Raw genomic sequence first — 18,181 nt, forward strand, 5'->3', positions numbered from 1 at the left:
CCACCTTCTCTTCAGGGTCATAAACTTGTACAACCTGCCCAATAAGCACCTGGATTGAAACCCTGATTAGCATGACCCACATTGAACCGACATTTAAGTTATCCGTGCTTTTTGATGAGCCTCCTGCACAACCGCACCACCTCTCCCTTTTGTGGATGCTGGCAGGAGCACATCCTAGGCTCCTGCTCTTGAACAGAATCCTCCATCCTTGGCCCCCTTAAATACTTTTACAGCCCCAAGTTCTTGACATCCTTCCTCTAGCCGCTTGCCATGCGGGCCCGACATAGAAGGGAAGAAGCAGCAGCAACCAACCAATTCCTTGTACTGATCCAGGCTGGCTCAGTCTGAGAAAACCTGGTGGAAAAGGGGGAAGCACAAGCACATAGGAGGAGAAGAGTCAATGGGGCAGAACACAGGCTAGGGGGTGCAAAGCAGGTGGAGCTAGGCCTGAACCATGAAATTCCCCTTGCTGAGCAGGGGTGTTTGGCCTGTGGGAGGAAGGGCTCTTGGTTCAGCCCATTTCCGGCTGAGACTAGCTGTGGGTTGGCGGCTGGGGACGTTTATCAATGGCTGCTGGGTAATGTAGTCACCAGGCCACCTGTCCAATAGCAGCACGCGGCATCAGCCTCTCTCCCCCTTTCCCCCCTTCGAGGGATCACGAATGGAAGTGGCTCCCAGATGCCTGCTGGGTAATGTAGTCCTCAGGCCACCAGCCCACGTGGCCTTCACAGCCACCCTGCCAGGCAGTGCTGAAAGGCGGCAGTGCGCGCGGGTCCCCGGGGGGAGGATGCTGTTACATGCCTGAATTACAGCTCCCAGAATGCAATGGGGAAGGGGGGGGGGCTCTAGCCTGAGACTTGCCGGCATCCGCAGCCGCACACAGACAGAAAGCTGAGCTGAGGCGTGGTGGTAGGGGCCATGGGAGGTGGTACATGCAGCGCGAGGGAGGAGGGTTAAAGGGTCAAGTAGGGATACAGCAGGTATTAGCCTAGAGCTGGCGTGGGGGTTAAATTCAGAGAGGCGATGGAAGGGAAAAAGCCAGAAGTGAGCCAACAGCTGGATCGATTCCCCTGCTGGCATTAGGGTATATTAGAGCCTTTAACAACCTGTCCTGCACTGTTCTCTCCCTAGCTTTTCTAGCCTGCTTCTCTGAGAGAATCTGACACACCCAGACGGCAGAGGGCTGCTGGAGGCAGATGGGATCGTGGTGGCAATTCCTTCTCCTCTCCATCCCAGTGTCGCTGCCTGGAGACTTGGATTACCTGGAAGGAAATGGGGGCTGGTAAGTAGACAACCCATGCACACAAATATTTTCTCAGTCTCTTCTGGGATCTAAAGCATCAGATCCGGTCCACATTCCCCCAATGGACCTGCTGCCATGCAGAATGCTATGTTGACTTCTGAGAAGTGGTCAGGGAAACCTTCAGTGCCGAAAGAACAAGGTTCCTGCTTATCACAATGTCAATACTTTGCCACTCTCTCCACTCTGATCTTCACTGTATTCTGCTTGTCTCCTGACAGCTGGAGAGTTATATATTACCTTGAGGTTTATATCCTGAAAGGAGGATGTTGTTGATTGCTTAGCATTTTGTAAGCAGGCCATTGATCACCTTTTCCCCCAGGCATGGTGTTGGCTTGTGTCAGGAGAAGTAGCTCTGCCTAGATGGCTCAGCTAGAGGCAGAGTTACCTAGGGAGTAGAGTGAAGTACTAAGGATCGGGAAACCTGGGCTATGGTCTCGGTTCTGCCACTGATTCGCACTATAACCACTTATCCTTTCCATGCCTCAGTTTCTCAAATTGTTGAGTCATGATAATGGGATTTCCCTGCCTCCTGGGGGTTGTGAGGATCAATTCATGAATGTGAAGTGGCTGGCAGCAAGGCACTGGAGAAACTCAAAGCATTATTGAGTGTATAATGCCGAGTGCTCTTGTGGAGATGCCAAAAGCAGAGAGAAGATTAGATTTAGAAATAAAAGGGGGAAATCTGGCCAGCGCTTAACGAAATGGGGAATGATGGCTTTTTGCAATGGCTTATGTGGGGAAGGATTTCTCCACATCCCCCACCCCACACTCAATGTGCAGCGGCACTAAAGCAAACAGAATGTTGGGAATCATTAGGAAAGGGAGATAATAAGACAGAAAATATCATATTGCTTCTATATAAAGCCATGGTACGCCCACACCTTGAATATTGTGTGCAGATGTCGTTGCCTCAGCTCAAAAAAGATATATTGGAATTGGAAAAGGTACAGAAAAGGGCAACCAAAATGATTAGGGGTATGGAACGGCTTCCGTATGAGGAGAGATTAATAAGACTGGACTTTTCAGCTTGGAAAAGAGCCGACTAAGGGGGGATATGATAGAGGTCTATAAAATCATGACTGGTGTAGAGAAAGTAAGTAAGTGTTATTTACTCCTTCTCATAACACAAGCACTAGGGGCACCAAATGAAATTAATAGGCAGCAGGTTTAAAACGAACACAAAGCATTTCTTTACACAACACAGAGTCAACCTGTGGAACTCCTTGCCAGATGTTGTGAAGGCCAAGACTATAATAGGGTTTACAAAAGAACTAGATAGGTTCATGAAAGATAGGTCCATCAATAGCTATAAGCCAGGACGGACAGGGATGGTGTCCCTAGCCTCTGTTTGCCAGAAGCTGGGAATGGGCAACAGGGGATGGATCACTTGATGATTACCTGTTGTGTTCATTCCCTCTAAAGCACCTGGCATTGGCCAGTGTTGGAAGACAGGATACTGGGCTAGATGGACCATTGGTCTGACCCAGTATGGCCATTCTTATATTCTTGTATATTAGGTGAGGCTCTTGAACTTTCTCCTTCTCCCCGACCATGTAGCTTGGTTTAGTTTGAACAGATCTAAGATTGAAAAGGCCCATAAGAACACAGTCCATCCCTGCACATTGGCAGTATCTAATGCCCTAGACACAGTGTGCATTGGGGTGGAACCGTTGCTACCTCTGTTCTTAGCCTAGTTCTTAGCCAGTTGATTGAAGGAGCAGATGCTTGGAGAGTCAGCAACCTCCCATGAACGGACTCAGACCAGGCATTCCCTGGCAGAGAGCAGACCTAGCTTGGAGTTGCCAGAGAGAGAGAACTGGACTTACTGCCTTGTTACTTATCACAATGGGCCAGTGGGCCAATCAGTGCCCCTCCTGCCATCTGCAAGGGGCTGACTAGAATATTTTGTTCCTCCCTTAAAGTGACAGATTCCCCAGGCTTCTTTCCATTGCTACTGCAACCCTTGGCACTGACCCCGATGTTGGAGTTAGTGTCTCTGGGTTAGAGGGGAAGGGAGCTGGCAGTGACCAGGTCTGATCTCCCCCTGCGTGGGTTGCTGATCCTTCCAGGGCTGATGTCACTTGCTGGGAAATGCTCAGGCTGGCAGTGATTGATGCCGAGGGCTTTGTCCCTTTCCCCATCCCAGGTTTACGAACAAGTACTTGGCTCTGATGGAAGAAGACCACTGCACTGTGGAGAGGAGAAACGCTTCCCTGACCTACTCCCAGTTCATAGACCAGTAGGTGTGCTGCTTGTTTTGCTTTCTGAGGCTCGAGCAGCCCCTTTCCTGTACCCAGCACTGAATGCAACCAGCATGGCTATTACGGGAGGAGGGAGGGGGATTCTCTGGGGTCTTCCCATCGACATGACTCCACAGGGTCCTAGCTATGCACAGGTCATTGTGGAAATCTCATGGCACCCAAAGGGGTGCTGGATACCTTGGGACCAGTTAGGAGATGGAGTTCTCTGTCAGCAGGCAACTTGCAGATCAGTGACCATACAACAGAATCTAATCAGCGCTTTCCGCCTGCTGCTAGGAAGAGAAGTGACTCCCATAGCGAGTCCCACAAGCCCAGCTTCTCCATTAGCCCCCTGCTGACCCAGCAACGTGCCAGCACAGAGCATGCATCCCCACTCTGCCTGCACAGCTCTCTCTCCTCGTCCCTGGAGGTCCCATGACCTAGATCTGCCCTTGAGATGGTCTGTGAATGTGGCTGTCCTCAGCTTGCCCACCCACTGCCACTGACGGTGCAAAGAATTTGAGTCTGAGCACTGAACAGCTCAGCCCATGTATCGGTGACATCAGTCTATTGCAGAGGTGGTAACAGCTGAGTTTCTCTACAGCTAACACTAGTACTGTTAACCAGGGGCTCTGATGGGAGTGAACTGGGTATGTAGAATGTGCCAGGTCCCAAGGAGCCAGGAAAGTGTTAATTTCCCTCTGTGTTTTCCAGATATGCCTTTTCCAGGCCTGTTATTATCCAGGGGATCACGGACAACTCGGTAAGTGCTATATGCTCCCAGCTGTGATGTGCCCCTCCAGCCTGAGCCATCTCATTGTATGTAGGGACACAGCCCCTTGAAGTGTCTCCAGCCTTTCCCCCGGACCAGGCTTAGTAGCCATGTTTGCCCTCCTGGCAGCCAGCCACATGCTCCGTATTCTGGCTGGGAGTAACTTCTGCCAAAAGTGGGGATTGACAATAGGGGATGCCATGATTTTTATTGATACTGACACTCCCTTCTCAGTCGCATGGCTGCAGGGTGATGGGAAGCAATGAGAGAGTTGAGCTGGGGGGTGTTTCTGAGTAGAGACCATCAGAGTAACCTAGGGAATCCATTTGGGAGGGGAGTTCCCCCCACCCCCATGATGGATTCTGGAGCAACCCCCCACCTTCCCCGGATCCATTCTTAAGCAGGAAGCTCCATCCCACGGTGGCAACTGGACCAGCCCCAGGGCATCTCTGCGTTGGTCTGTGTCCAACTGGATTTGGGAACAAGAAGGGCCGTTCTCTTTCGCTGGCAGCTCAAAAGCCAGATCTAGAGAGAGGAGGGCTGTCCTGTCCTGTCGCTGTGCGGGCCTCCCAGCCTGGCCTAGCACCCCAGGCCACGTTCCAAACACCTCTGCCTTCCCAGGGCCCTTGTCACCTCTGCTCTGTGCTTGCAGGAATTCCAGGCGCTCTGCACGAGGAACAAGCTGCTGGCAGAGTTCGGGGACCGCCTGGTGCGTCTCAGCACTGCCAACACCTACTCCTACCATAAAGGTGCGGGGCTGGGCTCCAGGGCACATGCGCTGAGCTGCTCTCTCACGGGGCTGGCTGTACGGTCGGGGGCTGCTCCCGACAGACGTGGGGTGCAAAGAGGGGACAGACAATGCCTGTCTGCTTAGCCTCAACCAATGCCTCCCTGCTGCCATGGCTGGTTGGTGACAGAAGATCTTGCCTGAGGCCCTGGATTTCATTGTCCAGGGAACACAATAAGCCAGCCTTGCTCCTTTGCCTCCTCCCTCTTCCTGGCCAAAACCCCATTCTCTGTTCTTGGGCAAGTCGCTGGCTTTCGCTGTGCCTCTGTTTCTCCAGCTGTGAACTGGACACAATAGCACTTAGTCCCAGAGCTCTAGCATTGCACTTGGCCCAGGGCGGGGAGGGTTTCAACGTTGCTCATTGGCAGGACAACAGGGACTTCCAGGCTGTGGCTCCGCAGGGGGAATGAGCTGGAGGAGGGTGGAGTGTTAGAGCCCCCTCGGCCCTGGCTGGGAAGGTAGGTCACACACCTTGGGGAAGGGCAGCCGTGAACTCTCTCCTCCCTCGCAGTGGACGTGCCATTCCAGGAGTACGTGGAGCACCTGCTGGAGCCTCAGGACCTGGCCTCCCTGGGCAGTGGTGAGTAGAGGGCTCTCCAGGCACCCTCTGTAGTGCTCTGCCTCGGATTCAACTGTGTGGCTGAGAAATCCAGTTCTGGGTGGATTCCTAGGGGCCGCCTCCTGGTCGGGGTTGTGCTTCCCTCCCCAGCCTACATGCCCAGACAGACCAGAGCTCGTGCTCTCCGGGGTTACCGATGGCTCTTTCTCCCCTCACCAGACACACTCTATTTCTTTGGAGACAATAACTTCACCGAGTGGGGCTCCCTCTTCCAGAAATACACGCCGCCTCCGTTCCGCATTCCAGGCACCAGCGGGGCCTACAGCTTTGGGATCGCCGGTCAGTACCACCCTGGGAAGAGATGAGGGCAGGGGGAAGGAATGGGCTGCAGGGGAATCCTTCCCAGGCTTAGGTGGACACATCAGCCAAGAAGCAGTGGCCTAATCAGGCATGGTCCGTCTGATCCCATCTCTGGTCCATTTGCCCACAGGCTCCGGTTCTGGGGTTCCCTTTCACTGGCACGGCCCGGGTTACTCGGAGGTTATCTTCGGCAGGAAGGTGAGAGCTGGGTGGGGAGTGGATTGATTTACGGACCCTGTAAAACCCAGCTGTTTCCTGTCCCCGGCCCCACTGTGGAGCAGAGCACTCTCCTAGCAAAGTGGGGATTTGATCCAGGCAGCGGAGCATAGACTATGCCAGGCCAGAGAGGACCCATGAGCCCCTTGGCCTAGGGTGCTGTCTGCTGCAAGTGGCTTAGTCCTGAGGCTTTGGAGGAATGGGAAATTTCCCCATAATGCACCTGGCCACTTATACACACTGAGGGCCAGCGGAGGAGGTTCCTTGGTGGCCCCTGTGGCAAAAGGGTGTGTACAGTCCTGGACCCCACTGTGCTAGGTACTGTATGTGCACACAATAAGACAACAGCCCATACCCCAGAGACCTTCCACTCAGGCAGTGAGGTTCCTGTTCAGGTGTGACCCTCATGGGGGCATCTGGAAGAGCCCTAGCACTTCCCCTTAGCCAGGCCACCCCCACATCCTTTCCAAGAGGGGAGGGAAGAAGGGGAACTGCTGGGCTTTGGGGGTAGGGAAGAGGGGTGCACCCATGAGTAGGGAGGAAGGGGGAGCCCACCCTGCAGGGAAGTAGAGATTTTTCAAGTCTGCAGTGAAAGGGGACCCCATGCTAGGCAGAGCGGGGTGTTTCTTAAGAGTCCCTCTCTTTGCAGCGCTGGTTTCTGTATCCCCCTGAGAAAACCCCCGAGTTCCACCCCAACAAGACAACTCTAGCCTGGCTGGTGGACACTTACCCATTCCTGCCGCCGGAGGAACGCCCTGTAGAGTGCACCATTCACCCTGGCGAGGTCAGTCCTGCACCCCGGGGCCCAGTGAGCCCACCCCCTGCTGCAGCTGTTCAAGGGACCTGTGGAGTGCATCAGCTTGGAACGCCAGGGGCTTTGTGTCCAGAGAGAGCAGAGTGGAGAGATGCTCTGGTGCTGCACAAGGAGCAGGGACCCTGACACCACAGTGTCTGGGATGGGATCTGGGAACCCCAGTACTGAAGCCAGGGTGTCAGAGGACCAGGAATCCCAACACCGGCACCGCTGCACGGTGACCAGGCATGCACACCAGCATAAGCAGCTGTAAGATTCCTGATATTGCTGCTTTCCAGACAGAAGGCAGGCTGTCACGGGAGCAGGTCCTCGGGCTGGGCTGGAGGGGCACCAGTCCCCTGATGAAGGCATTACCGTGGAGGAGGCAGGCTAGGTGTCACGTATAGGACAGGGGAGAAAACCAATGAGAGTTACAGCCAGGCCAGAAGGGGGAGCAGAGCTCAAAAGCCAGCCGGTAAATGTGCCAAGAGAAGTGTTGGATTAAAGCTCAGCAGAGAGAGGAAGGATGGGCTAGTGGGATGGGCACTAGGCCAGGATTTGGGAGATTGGGGTTTGATTTCCTGTGTGAACCTGGGCAAGTCCTGTAGCCTCTCAGGGCAGGGGAAATACATCAGCGATTGCAAGGCGCTCAGATACTGCGGTGATGGGGGGCCGACATATCCATGTCAGGGCTGGCATCGGTTTCTAGCTGGCTGTCTGCCATTACACAAGTCTCAAGCTCTCCAGGCCTCAGCTGGGCAATGCAGACAGCACTTCCTACCCCCTGGGACCGTGGTAGGGCTCACTTGGCAATGCTGAAGGGCTCCAATACTAGGGAGAGGGGTTCCATAAAGAAACCCTGACTGTTATGCCTCATGACCTTGCATTTTTGCCCTCTTTAGTCTCATCTGTCAGAGGGTCTCAAAACACGTTATCTATCAATACATGTGTGCGCACACACAAAAGAATTCAGCCACATGCCCTAGCTTGGGAGGGAGGTCAGTATCAGTAATTCCCTATCACAGGTAGGAAAATGAAGGCTCAGAGAGGGGGGATGGGCCCTGCCCCCAAAGGAGCTGCCACCATGCTGGTGTGTGTGAACAAGTGACGTAGGAGTGACCTGCTGTGTAGCCTGTTCACCACCCTGGCCCCCTTGTGTTTGTGCAGCTCCAAGCCCTTCAGCAGTGCAGCCATTTGGCGCTGTTTGCAGGAGCAGAAATAGCTGTGTTCTCGCCCACCCTGCCAGCAGCACAGCTGTAATGCCATGCGTGGCAAGGAGAAGAGCTGTGGGCCTCGGGACACCAGCTGTCCCCTCTCTAGAATTGCGGTCACAGTCTACAGCCCTGGGGCAGTATTCCCTCATTAAAACTATTCTCGGCTGCCTTTGCGGGCATGTAGATTAGCTGCACTGTAACACAGGATGCAGTCAGCTGTCAGTGTCTCTCTGCTAGGCCACTGAGGGCACCTGTGGCCCTTTGGGTGAGGTACAGCCATTGGTTGGTGCCCACACAAATCTGTCTAAATAAAATGGGATAAAAGTCCAGCCAGAGCCCATGAAGAGCAGCACATCAGCTGCTGGCTCAGTGCTGAGGCATTAGCAAAGCTGTGTGCCAATGAGCTCTCAGCCGGGGCCCGTTTTCAGGGCAAATCAAATGGGTAGACACACCACAGGGGACCAGCAAGGAGCGGTTGCAGCCACATGGTGGCTGGTTATTAGGGGTACCAACTCAGTGGAGATCCCTCGCTCAGGGTTTCAGGCTGCTGCCCAGCACAATAGTAGCACAGTGTCTTCTGTGCAAACTCTATAGTGAAGTCACTAGCAGCCATCACCCTCCAGGTTGTAATAAGAGGGTAGGGGCCACTAACTGTCTTCCACTGAAGCCAATGGGAGTGACTTCTGGGATGATTTTGGCCTAACCTAGCTGTAGAAGCTCACTTATACATGGGAGCAGGCAGCAGCTTTCTGCAGCACAAGTTCTGATGAGCCTTCTCGCAGGGGAGGGCTGAGGCCTGTGTGAACCACTGCTCCAAAGCCATGGAGCACCAGCAATTGAAAGGGGCTTGGGAGTTCCAAACCCTGTCAACAGAGGGTCCTAGTCTGATGCAGGACAAGTGTGAGTAGCAGCATCTAGACAGCACTGGCTACAGGTTGAATGCCACTCCCAGGAGGAAGGGATGGTCAGAAAGGAGTGGGGTGTAAGTGCACAAGCCAGCTGGTGAATGAATAGGGGGCCTGGGCTCATGGTTAAGGCCCAGCATCTGCTCAGAGAAATGACACCCTGCGCACTGCCCTTGCTTTAACTATGACCCAGGGGAGCTGGAGTCCACCTGGACATACAGCACAGCTCCCTCTGACTCAGCCCACCACTGTCCCACCCTTAATCCTCCCCCAGAAATTTGCTATGGAGTAGATAGAGACATGAAGATGTAGGCAAGTGGCCAGTCAGCCTCAGAGAAGCTCTCACTGAAAGCTCAGATCACAGTTGACAGCCCAGGCTGCCACCCGATTTCAGCAGGTAGAGCCCATGCAAGAGGGCAGCTGTATCAAGGCTGCATAGCCAGTGAAGGACCAGGCAAGCAGCTCCCCTGCTTCTGTCTCCTGTGCAGGTGCTGTATTTCCCCGATCGCTGGTGGCACGCCACCCTCAACTTGGACACGAGTGTCTTCATCTCCACCTTCCTGGGGTAGAAGCTCAGGGCTTTGCCTACCTGCCTGCCATTCCTCAGGAGCTGAATTGTTCACTTCCCTCCCACCAAAGCCCTGGGATTCTGCTGGTGAATACTAGCCATCTCTCTCCACTATAACCCTGCAGGCAGAGCTGGACTCTGGCAGTGGGGCTGATCCAGCTCTAATCCATCTAGGATTTATCCTGGTCTACGTGAGCATCCCCACCATCCTGTGATGCAGCAGCTGCTGAGGTTGGGTTGGAGGGGGGAACCTGTCCTCTTTCTCCCATACTGGGTGGGAGCTTCCAGCAGCTGGTGGCATTTTCTGCTGTACTTACAACTCTGCGCTTTCTGTTCCTCAGCCCCATGGGCAGAGCTCCTCCTCTTGCCTGCCTGCTCACCCCACCCCCTTCCTTCACATCCTCTTTGTGTTTCTAACATCTGAGGAACAGAGTCCACGGCAGCTTCTGGCTCAACCCTGGTCTCTAGGCAGGAGTGACATTACTATGTAGGCTCTTCTTTAAATAGACCATTGGTCAGTAGCACAGAACCAGCCACTCCAGCTCTAGAGCTAAACCACCAGGCATGGGGCATAGTCTAGTCTCAGATGTCCTTGTATCTGCCCTTGGTGACCCTCCCTCAGCAGCTCTGCTGAGAACTCATTTCCTGGTGCTCATTCATGGGTGCAGGGAAAAATTGAAGGACCAGTGTCTGTTACCCAGGAATCCCCTGCGGCTGGGGGTGGTTGGGCTGGCTTTCACTTGAATGTTAATGTTCAAGCAGCAAAGGATACTTGAAATAAGAGTTTGGTTATTTATGGGGATTTCCTATTTCAAATCTGGATTAAAATATAACTGCCTTATCTCTGCACTTGTCATGACTGCCTTAGCACTGAATCCTACCACACCATAGCCAGCCTCTGACCAAAGCAGCTGCTGCTTTTCCTGTCATTTACTCTTGGCCCCCAGGGATGGTGGCAAATTCATCCCTGCTCTGCCATGCCCAGGATTATTCCAGGACTAAATCTGGTTTAGGGGTTATTTTCACAGTTGTTGCCCCTCTCCCCCACGATGCAGAGTTTTAGTGCTTTTCAACCAGCACCTTACACACACAATCTGACTACGCTGCAGCTGGGAGATGCGAGTGCTGCATGTGTAGATGGGAGCTAGCTTTGGTCAAGTAATAGCAGTGAAGCCACACCCACCCTGAACCTCCAATACCTAATCAAGCAGCCACTGCCTATGCTGCCACTATCCTTCCTCAAACTAGATCAAATCTAGCTCAGCTATGTCTACACAATCACCCCTCCTGACTGCAGTGCACAGACCCAAATAGCCTTATCCTGGTTCTGCAAGTGGGGAAACTGAGGCGTGGAGTTACAGCTCCAGGGCAAGACTAGAAATAGATTCCTGCCCCAACTCAGAGTTCCTTCCATTGTAATGAACACAGACCACGCTGCCTCCTATAGGTCTTCTTGAGCTAGTCTGCACTAAAGGACAATTCTGCTAAACTGATGCAAGCTAGGGTGTTGCTCAACAGCCCCAGATAGCTCTGCATGGAATTTGGGTCCGTCAGCCAGTATGTAGGTCACAAGTGCAGCTGTCACCTTGCAGGCAAGGCCTGGCTCCGCCCAGCAGTTCTGAAATGGCATGAGGCCCTTGTCCGACTGACTCTGGAAACAGTCAAGATTGAACACTGGTGCCTTGACAACAAATCAACCAACGGTCTCCATGCAGGGCAAAGCACCTGCTTCCCTTCCTCTCTCAGTAATTGCTCTTGAGTTTGGAGAGGAGTTAGCTGAGAGAGGATGGCAAGAAAGATGAATTGGTTAGTTTGTAAAGTGCTAGGGATGAGCTCCATGAATGATTCATGGGACAGAAGGCCAGGCAGGTGCTGACTCCTCCCCCGAGCCTGATGCAAGAATGAAAGGATACTGGATGGAATTAAAAAGACACCCCACTTACCAATAACAGGCAATTCTCTCCTTTGCAGCCTGTCACTAACCTGGAGCACTCTGCCACAGATATCGGCCAGAGAACTCTTAGTATGACTGAAAAAAATCACTGGGCACTTCAAAAGAAAAAATAGCATCTACAGTTACATTAGCTAGGATAAAATGACAAAGGCCACCAGTCTTTCCACTTCAGAACACAGTACAATGATCACCAACTGAGATCAACAGAACAGCAAGGTACACAGGGTACAGAGGAAACCTTGACTCAAAATAGGACAGCGGACTGGCTAAACAAGTGGTTTGCTGAGACTTTGTTATATTCAAGTATCTTGCTATGTATATCGTCCCCTCGCAACAAAAGCTCTGTCTAATATACGTACCAGTGGCTAAGAGAGCAGAGACTTAGGACCCTGTCTTCATAAAGGCCAGTTTTCTTTCCCTCCTCCAGCTCCCTATAAACATCCTGGCAAATACCTGACCAGGTGGGCTAATGAGTTCATCTATAGATTCCTCCAACTGGCAGCAACACTGCTCAGCCACCTCCTCCTTCCTCGTGGGGAGGGACTGAGGCTACACCTTCACTGCCTTCTCCCGTCCTGGGAAGCACAAGAAGCTACAAGCAGTTCTTCTCTTACGATATGCAATGACCCATCCAACAAACAGGCTTTGCTTTGTATCAGTCTGAAAGCCCCTTCCTGGCCCTGAGATTGCACAACAGAGCAAAGATACTAATGCTAGCAGCTTTGCCCCTTCACAGCTCCTATAGTCTGGAACCCTTTGCAGCCACAGAAACGGGAGGAAACACCCCACAAGACATCCTCTAGTTCAACGGAGTAATTGTATCATGCACCAGAGGGTTTCTCCAAGTATCAAAACACAATCAATGTTCTCCCTAGGAAAAATCTGATCATCTGAAGGGGACAGAACTTCAAGCAGCAGCAGAACAGGTTTAGAAATCAACAAAGCAAAAACCAGAGAATGCTCCCTGATAGAGAACAGCCCTGCCCAGGTGATGCAATTGATGAGACATGGCATAGATAACACCAAAAAGAACACTTAGATCCCCCATGGCTGCCTCGCATGTGAAGATTGCGGCTACCCTCATCTTTAACATGGAGGTACAGCCTCTGGAGACTACAGGCCCAGCATCCCATGCTGCATCTTAATGCGAGCAGCCTACCTGCACTCCTTACTAAGAGAAATATAGAGGTGCGCTCCACTTCCGCTCCCCGGTGCCACTGGGGGCTGCTTCTGCCCAGCCTCCACCAGCCTTTTCAAAGGAAAGATCCCTGTAATCATGAAACATTCAGACTATTTAACACTTATTGCTGAAATATTTATTAACGTTGGCAAACTTCCGGAGAGCGAACTCATGAAGCCAGGCAGTCTGCAGGCCAATCAGACATCAAGACTTTCAACAACCAAAACGCTTTAGGCCGACTTTTTTTTTTTAAGGGTTTAATTAAAACAAATATGAACTTTCATCCAAGTGGTTAGCAGGGAACTACTGTCCCTGGGGGTGGAGTGGCCTCCCATGGGTCACGGCTTCCATCCTACAAGACAGTGGTTTCCCAGTACGAGCCCACACGCCAGTCAACGTCTGTATAATATATATTTCATTTCTCTCCCCCAGCAAGTGGCTATTTACAGGAAAACATGAAGAGAACTACACTAGACAGACAGGAGATGTAGGAAGAAAGAAACACAAACTATGTACAGAGGGAGGGAGGGGGGATGCAGCTCAGCATGGAGAGCAGGAGAGCCCTTACGAGCCAGCTCCTCGCTCGTCACAGCCTGGGCCCTCGCTGTAGCCACAGCTCCCACATCTCCCCAGGCGCAGGGCTTGTGCTGTGAGGAAAGGGAGTAGGCAGCTGTTTTTGTGGAGGACGCTCGTTCTTTACAGCCAAGGATCTGAGGTGGGTTCTGAAAAGCAGTGATGCTGGCTAGTACAGAGTGACACTGCTCTTCCAAAAGTGCTTCTGTGGATTGCATCCAGTGCTGGGTCCTCCCTCTCGGCCTGCCTAAGGCAGTCTTGCTTCTGTCTATCATGTTGGGAGGTTACCAGGAGCCCAGGTGAGCAAGGAGCTGGCCCTGCTTAGTCAGTCTAGCCCAGCTGTGGTTTCTGGGACACGAGATGATAATGCACTCTAGTCCAGCACTGCCAATGGATCTCTGGGCATCCAGAGGGGGGAAGAGAGAGACTGAAAGTGAGTAAGGCATGGTGCCAGCCCAGCATGCTCAGAGAGCAGTCCATAGCAGAGCGTGCCTGTGCTGCCACAGCTGGGGCTGCGGTGAGGATCCAGAGGACTGTGCCCACTCAGCCATCAGTACTCTTCTACCCAGCCATTTTCTGATATGAACGCATCTATCACCTCCTTCATAGCAAGGTTTGGGATCAGCTGGTCTTGGGTTAAAGGACTTCGGGTCACAGGATCAAAGTGACCAACACGCTGAAAGGGAAGAGAGACCATAAGAAGGATGGAAATAGAGCACAAACCTCAGTAACCAGCCCCTTACCCTGTTGCTGCAGCTGCACCCTCTAGGCCTGCCAGAGACCTCCCAGCCACTCAGTCACTCTCGGTTCCCTGGGTGTAGCTAGCTCCATCTGCCCCCTTGCTACCTGAGGGATGCTCCCCACAGAAAGGATGCCACAGCTGGACAGTTTAATCTACGTTGTCTTGTCTCTTCCCCTCCTTTCTCCACTTCTTACTTCAGTATGGTACTTACCCTAGCAGAAACATCTCCAGTCACAACCATTTCCATGGCTGTGGGGGGTTTCAGAAAAAGAACCACCACCCCACAGCCGGGAGCAGGCTGGCAATCCCATGGCACAGAGCGCATGCAAAGGAGAGCGCTGAGGTGTAACTCAGCTTACAATTTAACATTGCTCTAGGTGCACAGACCATCTTTATACTGGCCACTGTTGGAAGATGGTACACTGGGCTAGATGGATCTTTGGTATGACCCAGCATGGCCGTTCTTATGTTATAAATAGTTCCAGTGACAAGTATTCAGGGCCCCATCTAAACATAAGACTCGTCCAAATTCCTCCAAAACTGAAGGGGAGGGATAGCTCAGTGCTTTGAGCATTGGCCTGCTAAACCCAGGGTTGTGAGTTCAATCCTTGAGGGGGCCACTTAGGGATCTGGGACAAAATCAGTACTTGGTCTTGCTAGTGAAGGCAGGGGGCTGGACTCAATGACCTTTCAGGGTCCCTTCCAGCTCTATGAGATAGGTATATCTACATTTTTTTTCCCCACCACAGCCCCTCGAAAAAGCCCGAGAGAACAGAGACTTTACAGCATGGCCAGGAGGCCAGATGGCTCAGTCAGGGCTGGAAAACCCTGGCCGTGAGGTGAGATCCAAAGTGGATGGAGCTTCACTGAGAGTGCCCAGCCAGAAGCCCCGCAATTAAAGCAGGGGCCTGGTAGCTTGAACACTTCAGACATTCTCCAAAGGGAATGGCAGGGTAAGGTAACTGGGACTCAACCCATGGAAAACTTCACAGGATGAAGCATTCAATTCCGTAAGTGTGGCTCTTCTCACTGATGCCCCCTCCTTTAAACAAAGATGGGCTGGGGGACAGAATGAAGCTCAAGCTTTAAAAACAAGATACTGCAGTATTTAATATTTGGGTGGTCTCTGAAACCCCACTGCTTTTTCTGCAGGCCCCACCCCTACCCACAGGTAAATTTCTACATTGTTACCAGGGGCTGGGGCGCACTAACACATCACAGTGCTTGCAAGGGCGGCAGCTGCTCTAGGATGGGGGAGGAAGGAAGCAGCACAGAGAAGCACCTGACCACTTAGAGTTTAGTTTTTGTCGCTGTTCCCCAGTACAGTCAGTTTCCAATCTTTGTGTGGGTTTTTCACCCCCCAAAGGGGGTGCAACCCTACACAATCAGCCAGGGGGCCTCGGGTGCAGGCGCAGCATCTGGAACTACATTAACTCATGTTTGGAGACTGATCTGATTTTAAGTTGCTATCTCCTAAAAATCACCCTGGGTTTCTCTCCCTCACATGCGCGTCCACACTCTTCCTTTCCTCCTGCCCTCCCACTCAGATGCCCAACACTCTGGTTCCCCCATTACCTGAAGATGCTCTTCTATATCTTTCCTGTCATAGGTAATCCCACTGGGTGTGATACAGGGCTCTCGCATCAGTTCAAAACTGATCTTCCCACACAGGTAATCGGGGATGTCTCGCTTCTGACTCGAGAGAACAAAAGTTCAGCATTAGGGAGCCATCATACAACAGGCCTATCTCCAGTCTAATGCAGCAAACCAATGAACAGGTGACCCAGGGACAGGACCTCAGCAAGGGTGCAAGCAGCACAGATTCCATCGCCAAGTCAGGCACACGATGGAGATCCTGCACTGCATATCAGAAAACACAGCTGGAGAATATGTGTATGTATGTATGTATGTATGTATGTATGTATGTATGTATGTGTGTGTGTGTGTGTGTGTGTGTGTGTGTGTGTGTGTGTGTGTGTGTTAGGGGCGCGCCTTGGTTTCCTCTCTCTCTCTCAATACCAAGGCCATATTTGCACTCCAACTAGCCATTAAATCCACCCCCAGCTGGAGCTTCTACTATACGGTTTATATTCCATCCAGATAGATGCCTGGCCTTCTCCATGGCTACCACATCCAGGAGAGCAGCTGACTGACAGTGAACAGTTCTCACCCTTTTCCGCTATGAAATGTCCCGTCTCCACCAGCCATTGCTGCTGGAGTCCCAAGCTCATCCTCAAATCTGGGGCTCCATTCCCTCCCATGTGGCATCTGGCCTTCTGGTCCAGCTCTCATTTGAGAGAGATCTGGTATTCACAAGAGTTTTAAATCAGTCCAACAGCAGGGTGGCGGTAGGGAGAACAGGAAGGATGGGATAAGCCACAGTTCTTTGGGACCCCAAGCTAAAGCACCTTATCAGTCATGTTTGATGCCCTCCCTGTGAGCACTCCTTGTCTGGTCACAGCTGCCACACCTGTTTAAGCCCATCCTCACCTTCCTCTTTTCATCCACCTGGGAGAACAGCTCATCCATATCTGCCAGGTACTTGTCCTGAAAGAGAAATAACCCCTTTAATAGGAGGGGGTCAGAGGGCCCTGCAGGACTTTGTTGCCTCTTCAGCATCTCTCAGGCTGCAGAAACTTTGGTACAAACACTGCAGCCACTGATGGGGAATTCCCTCACCCACCCCAACAGCATGGGAGTCATTCGCAGAACCACTTTTACAGAGAACAAATGGGCTCACAGCAAAAGTTGATAAGGGTCTTGGTCTCTCAGGGATCCTGAGGAACAGGATTTGGTGTCTCCCCTTGCCAGCCTCTATCTGCTGATATCAGAGTGTCAGTCACATACAGACAAGAACCTTCTTACTTTAGGAGGCAAGAACAACACCTGTAAGAACACATCTTCCGAGCTGCCGAGTAGTTACTGCTCTACACTGCTGTACAGGAGACTTGGATTTAATGCTCAGACTCACTACCTAGACAACCGGGGCGGCTATGTGTTGGTAGGAGTGTCAGCCATAACAGAGGGAATGGGAATGGTCTTGCATGTCACATCAGTAGTGGCTCATGTGGTTGATAAAGCAGCGGTGTTGACAGCTTCCAAAAACAGTCAGTCTGATTGGGCCAGAAGAACATGGGGACAGGAATAAAGATCTTCATGGCTGCAAAGTGGGCATACAAAAAACCCACTGTCCACTTAATGCACTGTCTGTGGGTGGGGCACAGACTTTAGACAGTAAAAGCAACAACATTCAACTCATCTTTAACACCTGCTGCAGGGCAGTAAGAGCACCAGTAACAGCATGCACTCTGCTCACACAGAACCCCTCCATCATCCCCCACGGCCACCCCACTGATTCTTCTGACTCATCACAGCACCCCTGAAAGTCAGGAAATTGCTACAGCCATGTCCCCTCTAGACACACTCCAATAGGATGCTCCACAACCCCACAAAACTTCTACTACGGTCTATTCCAACAAGCTGCAGCCCTGTGTGATGCTCTTCCTTGGTGCCTAATCCCTACTCAACCGCAATGAACCCAAAGCAGCACTGACTATGCTATGAAGTAACCCCAGCTGGACTGTGTTCATACCCCGCAGATGTGCTCCACAAGCAGGAGCTGTGGCGTGGTGGCCCTGGAGAAGAACTTCCCCTTGGGCTTGCTGCTCACACCAAGTAGGGACACATGCCCAACGCTACCCAGCAGGCCCAAATCCACACTGAGGGGATGAATTAATGAGGTTGCCTCACATGTTTGGCTTCAACGTTAGCCAGCTGGGCACGGCTCCGGCTCTCATCCACGTTCTCCTCTTGTTGTGTCCTTCGGTATTCATCCAGCTCCCTAGGGGAGAACCAAGGGGACAGCTTTCTAACTATATGGATGGGTAAGCACTGGAAGAGGTTATCTAGGGAGGTTGTGGAATCCCTGTCAGTAGAGGTTTTTAAGAACAGATTAGATAAACACCTGTTAGGGATAGTCTAGGTTTACTTAGTCCTGTCTCAGCACTGGAGGCTG

At 52.1% G+C, this 18,181-nt stretch overlaps 2 protein-coding genes across 9 annotated transcripts in view; one reads left to right on the forward strand and one right to left on the reverse strand.

The window, feature by feature from the left end:
- Nucleotides 1-575: 575 nt before the first annotated feature.
- Nucleotides 576-10,134, forward strand: JMJD8 (jumonji domain containing 8). 7 transcript variants are annotated; one of them, XM_039491560.1, is made up of 10 exons: nt 576-689; nt 1,132-1,282; nt 3,450-3,542; nt 4,258-4,306; nt 4,968-5,064; nt 5,614-5,682; nt 5,881-6,000; nt 6,152-6,219; nt 6,887-7,021; nt 9,638-10,134. In XM_039491560.1, exons 2-10 carry the CDS (start codon nt 1,197-1,199, stop codon nt 9,716-9,718), a joined length of 798 nt encoding a protein of 265 aa, XP_039347494.1. In that variant the 5' UTR covers nt 576-689; nt 1,132-1,196; the 3' UTR covers nt 9,719-10,134. The 7 variants fall into 7 exon arrangements, with proteins under 7 accessions (XP_039347494.1, XP_039347497.1, XP_039347492.1 ...); XM_039491563.1 differs by lacking the exon at nt 576-689 and adding an exon at nt 699-762; XM_039491558.1 differs by lacking the exon at nt 576-689 and adding an exon at nt 836-909.
- A 2,957-nt stretch (nt 10,135-13,091) lies between these two features.
- STUB1 (STIP1 homology and U-box containing protein 1) overlaps nt 13,092-18,181 on the reverse strand; it is a 30,580-nt gene continuing 25,490 nt past the window's right edge. For both annotated transcript variants that reach the window (XM_039491556.1, XM_039491557.1), the window contains exons 4-7: nt 17,917-18,007; nt 16,657-16,713; nt 15,742-15,858; nt 13,092-14,100 (exon numbers count right to left, since the gene is read on the reverse strand). In XM_039491556.1, the coding sequence (XP_039347490.1) occupies nt 13,975-14,100; nt 15,742-15,858; nt 16,657-16,713; nt 17,917-18,007 (391 nt within the window). In that variant the 3' untranslated portion in view covers nt 13,092-13,974. The remainder of the gene's footprint in view (nt 14,101-15,741; nt 15,859-16,656; nt 16,714-17,916; nt 18,008-18,181) is intronic.

Source organism: Mauremys reevesii, linkage group 10 (assembly GCF_016161935.1).
Source record: "Mauremys reevesii isolate NIE-2019 linkage group 10, ASM1616193v1, whole genome shotgun sequence".
NCBI classification, from domain to species: Eukaryota; Metazoa; Chordata; order Testudines; family Geoemydidae; genus Mauremys; species Mauremys reevesii.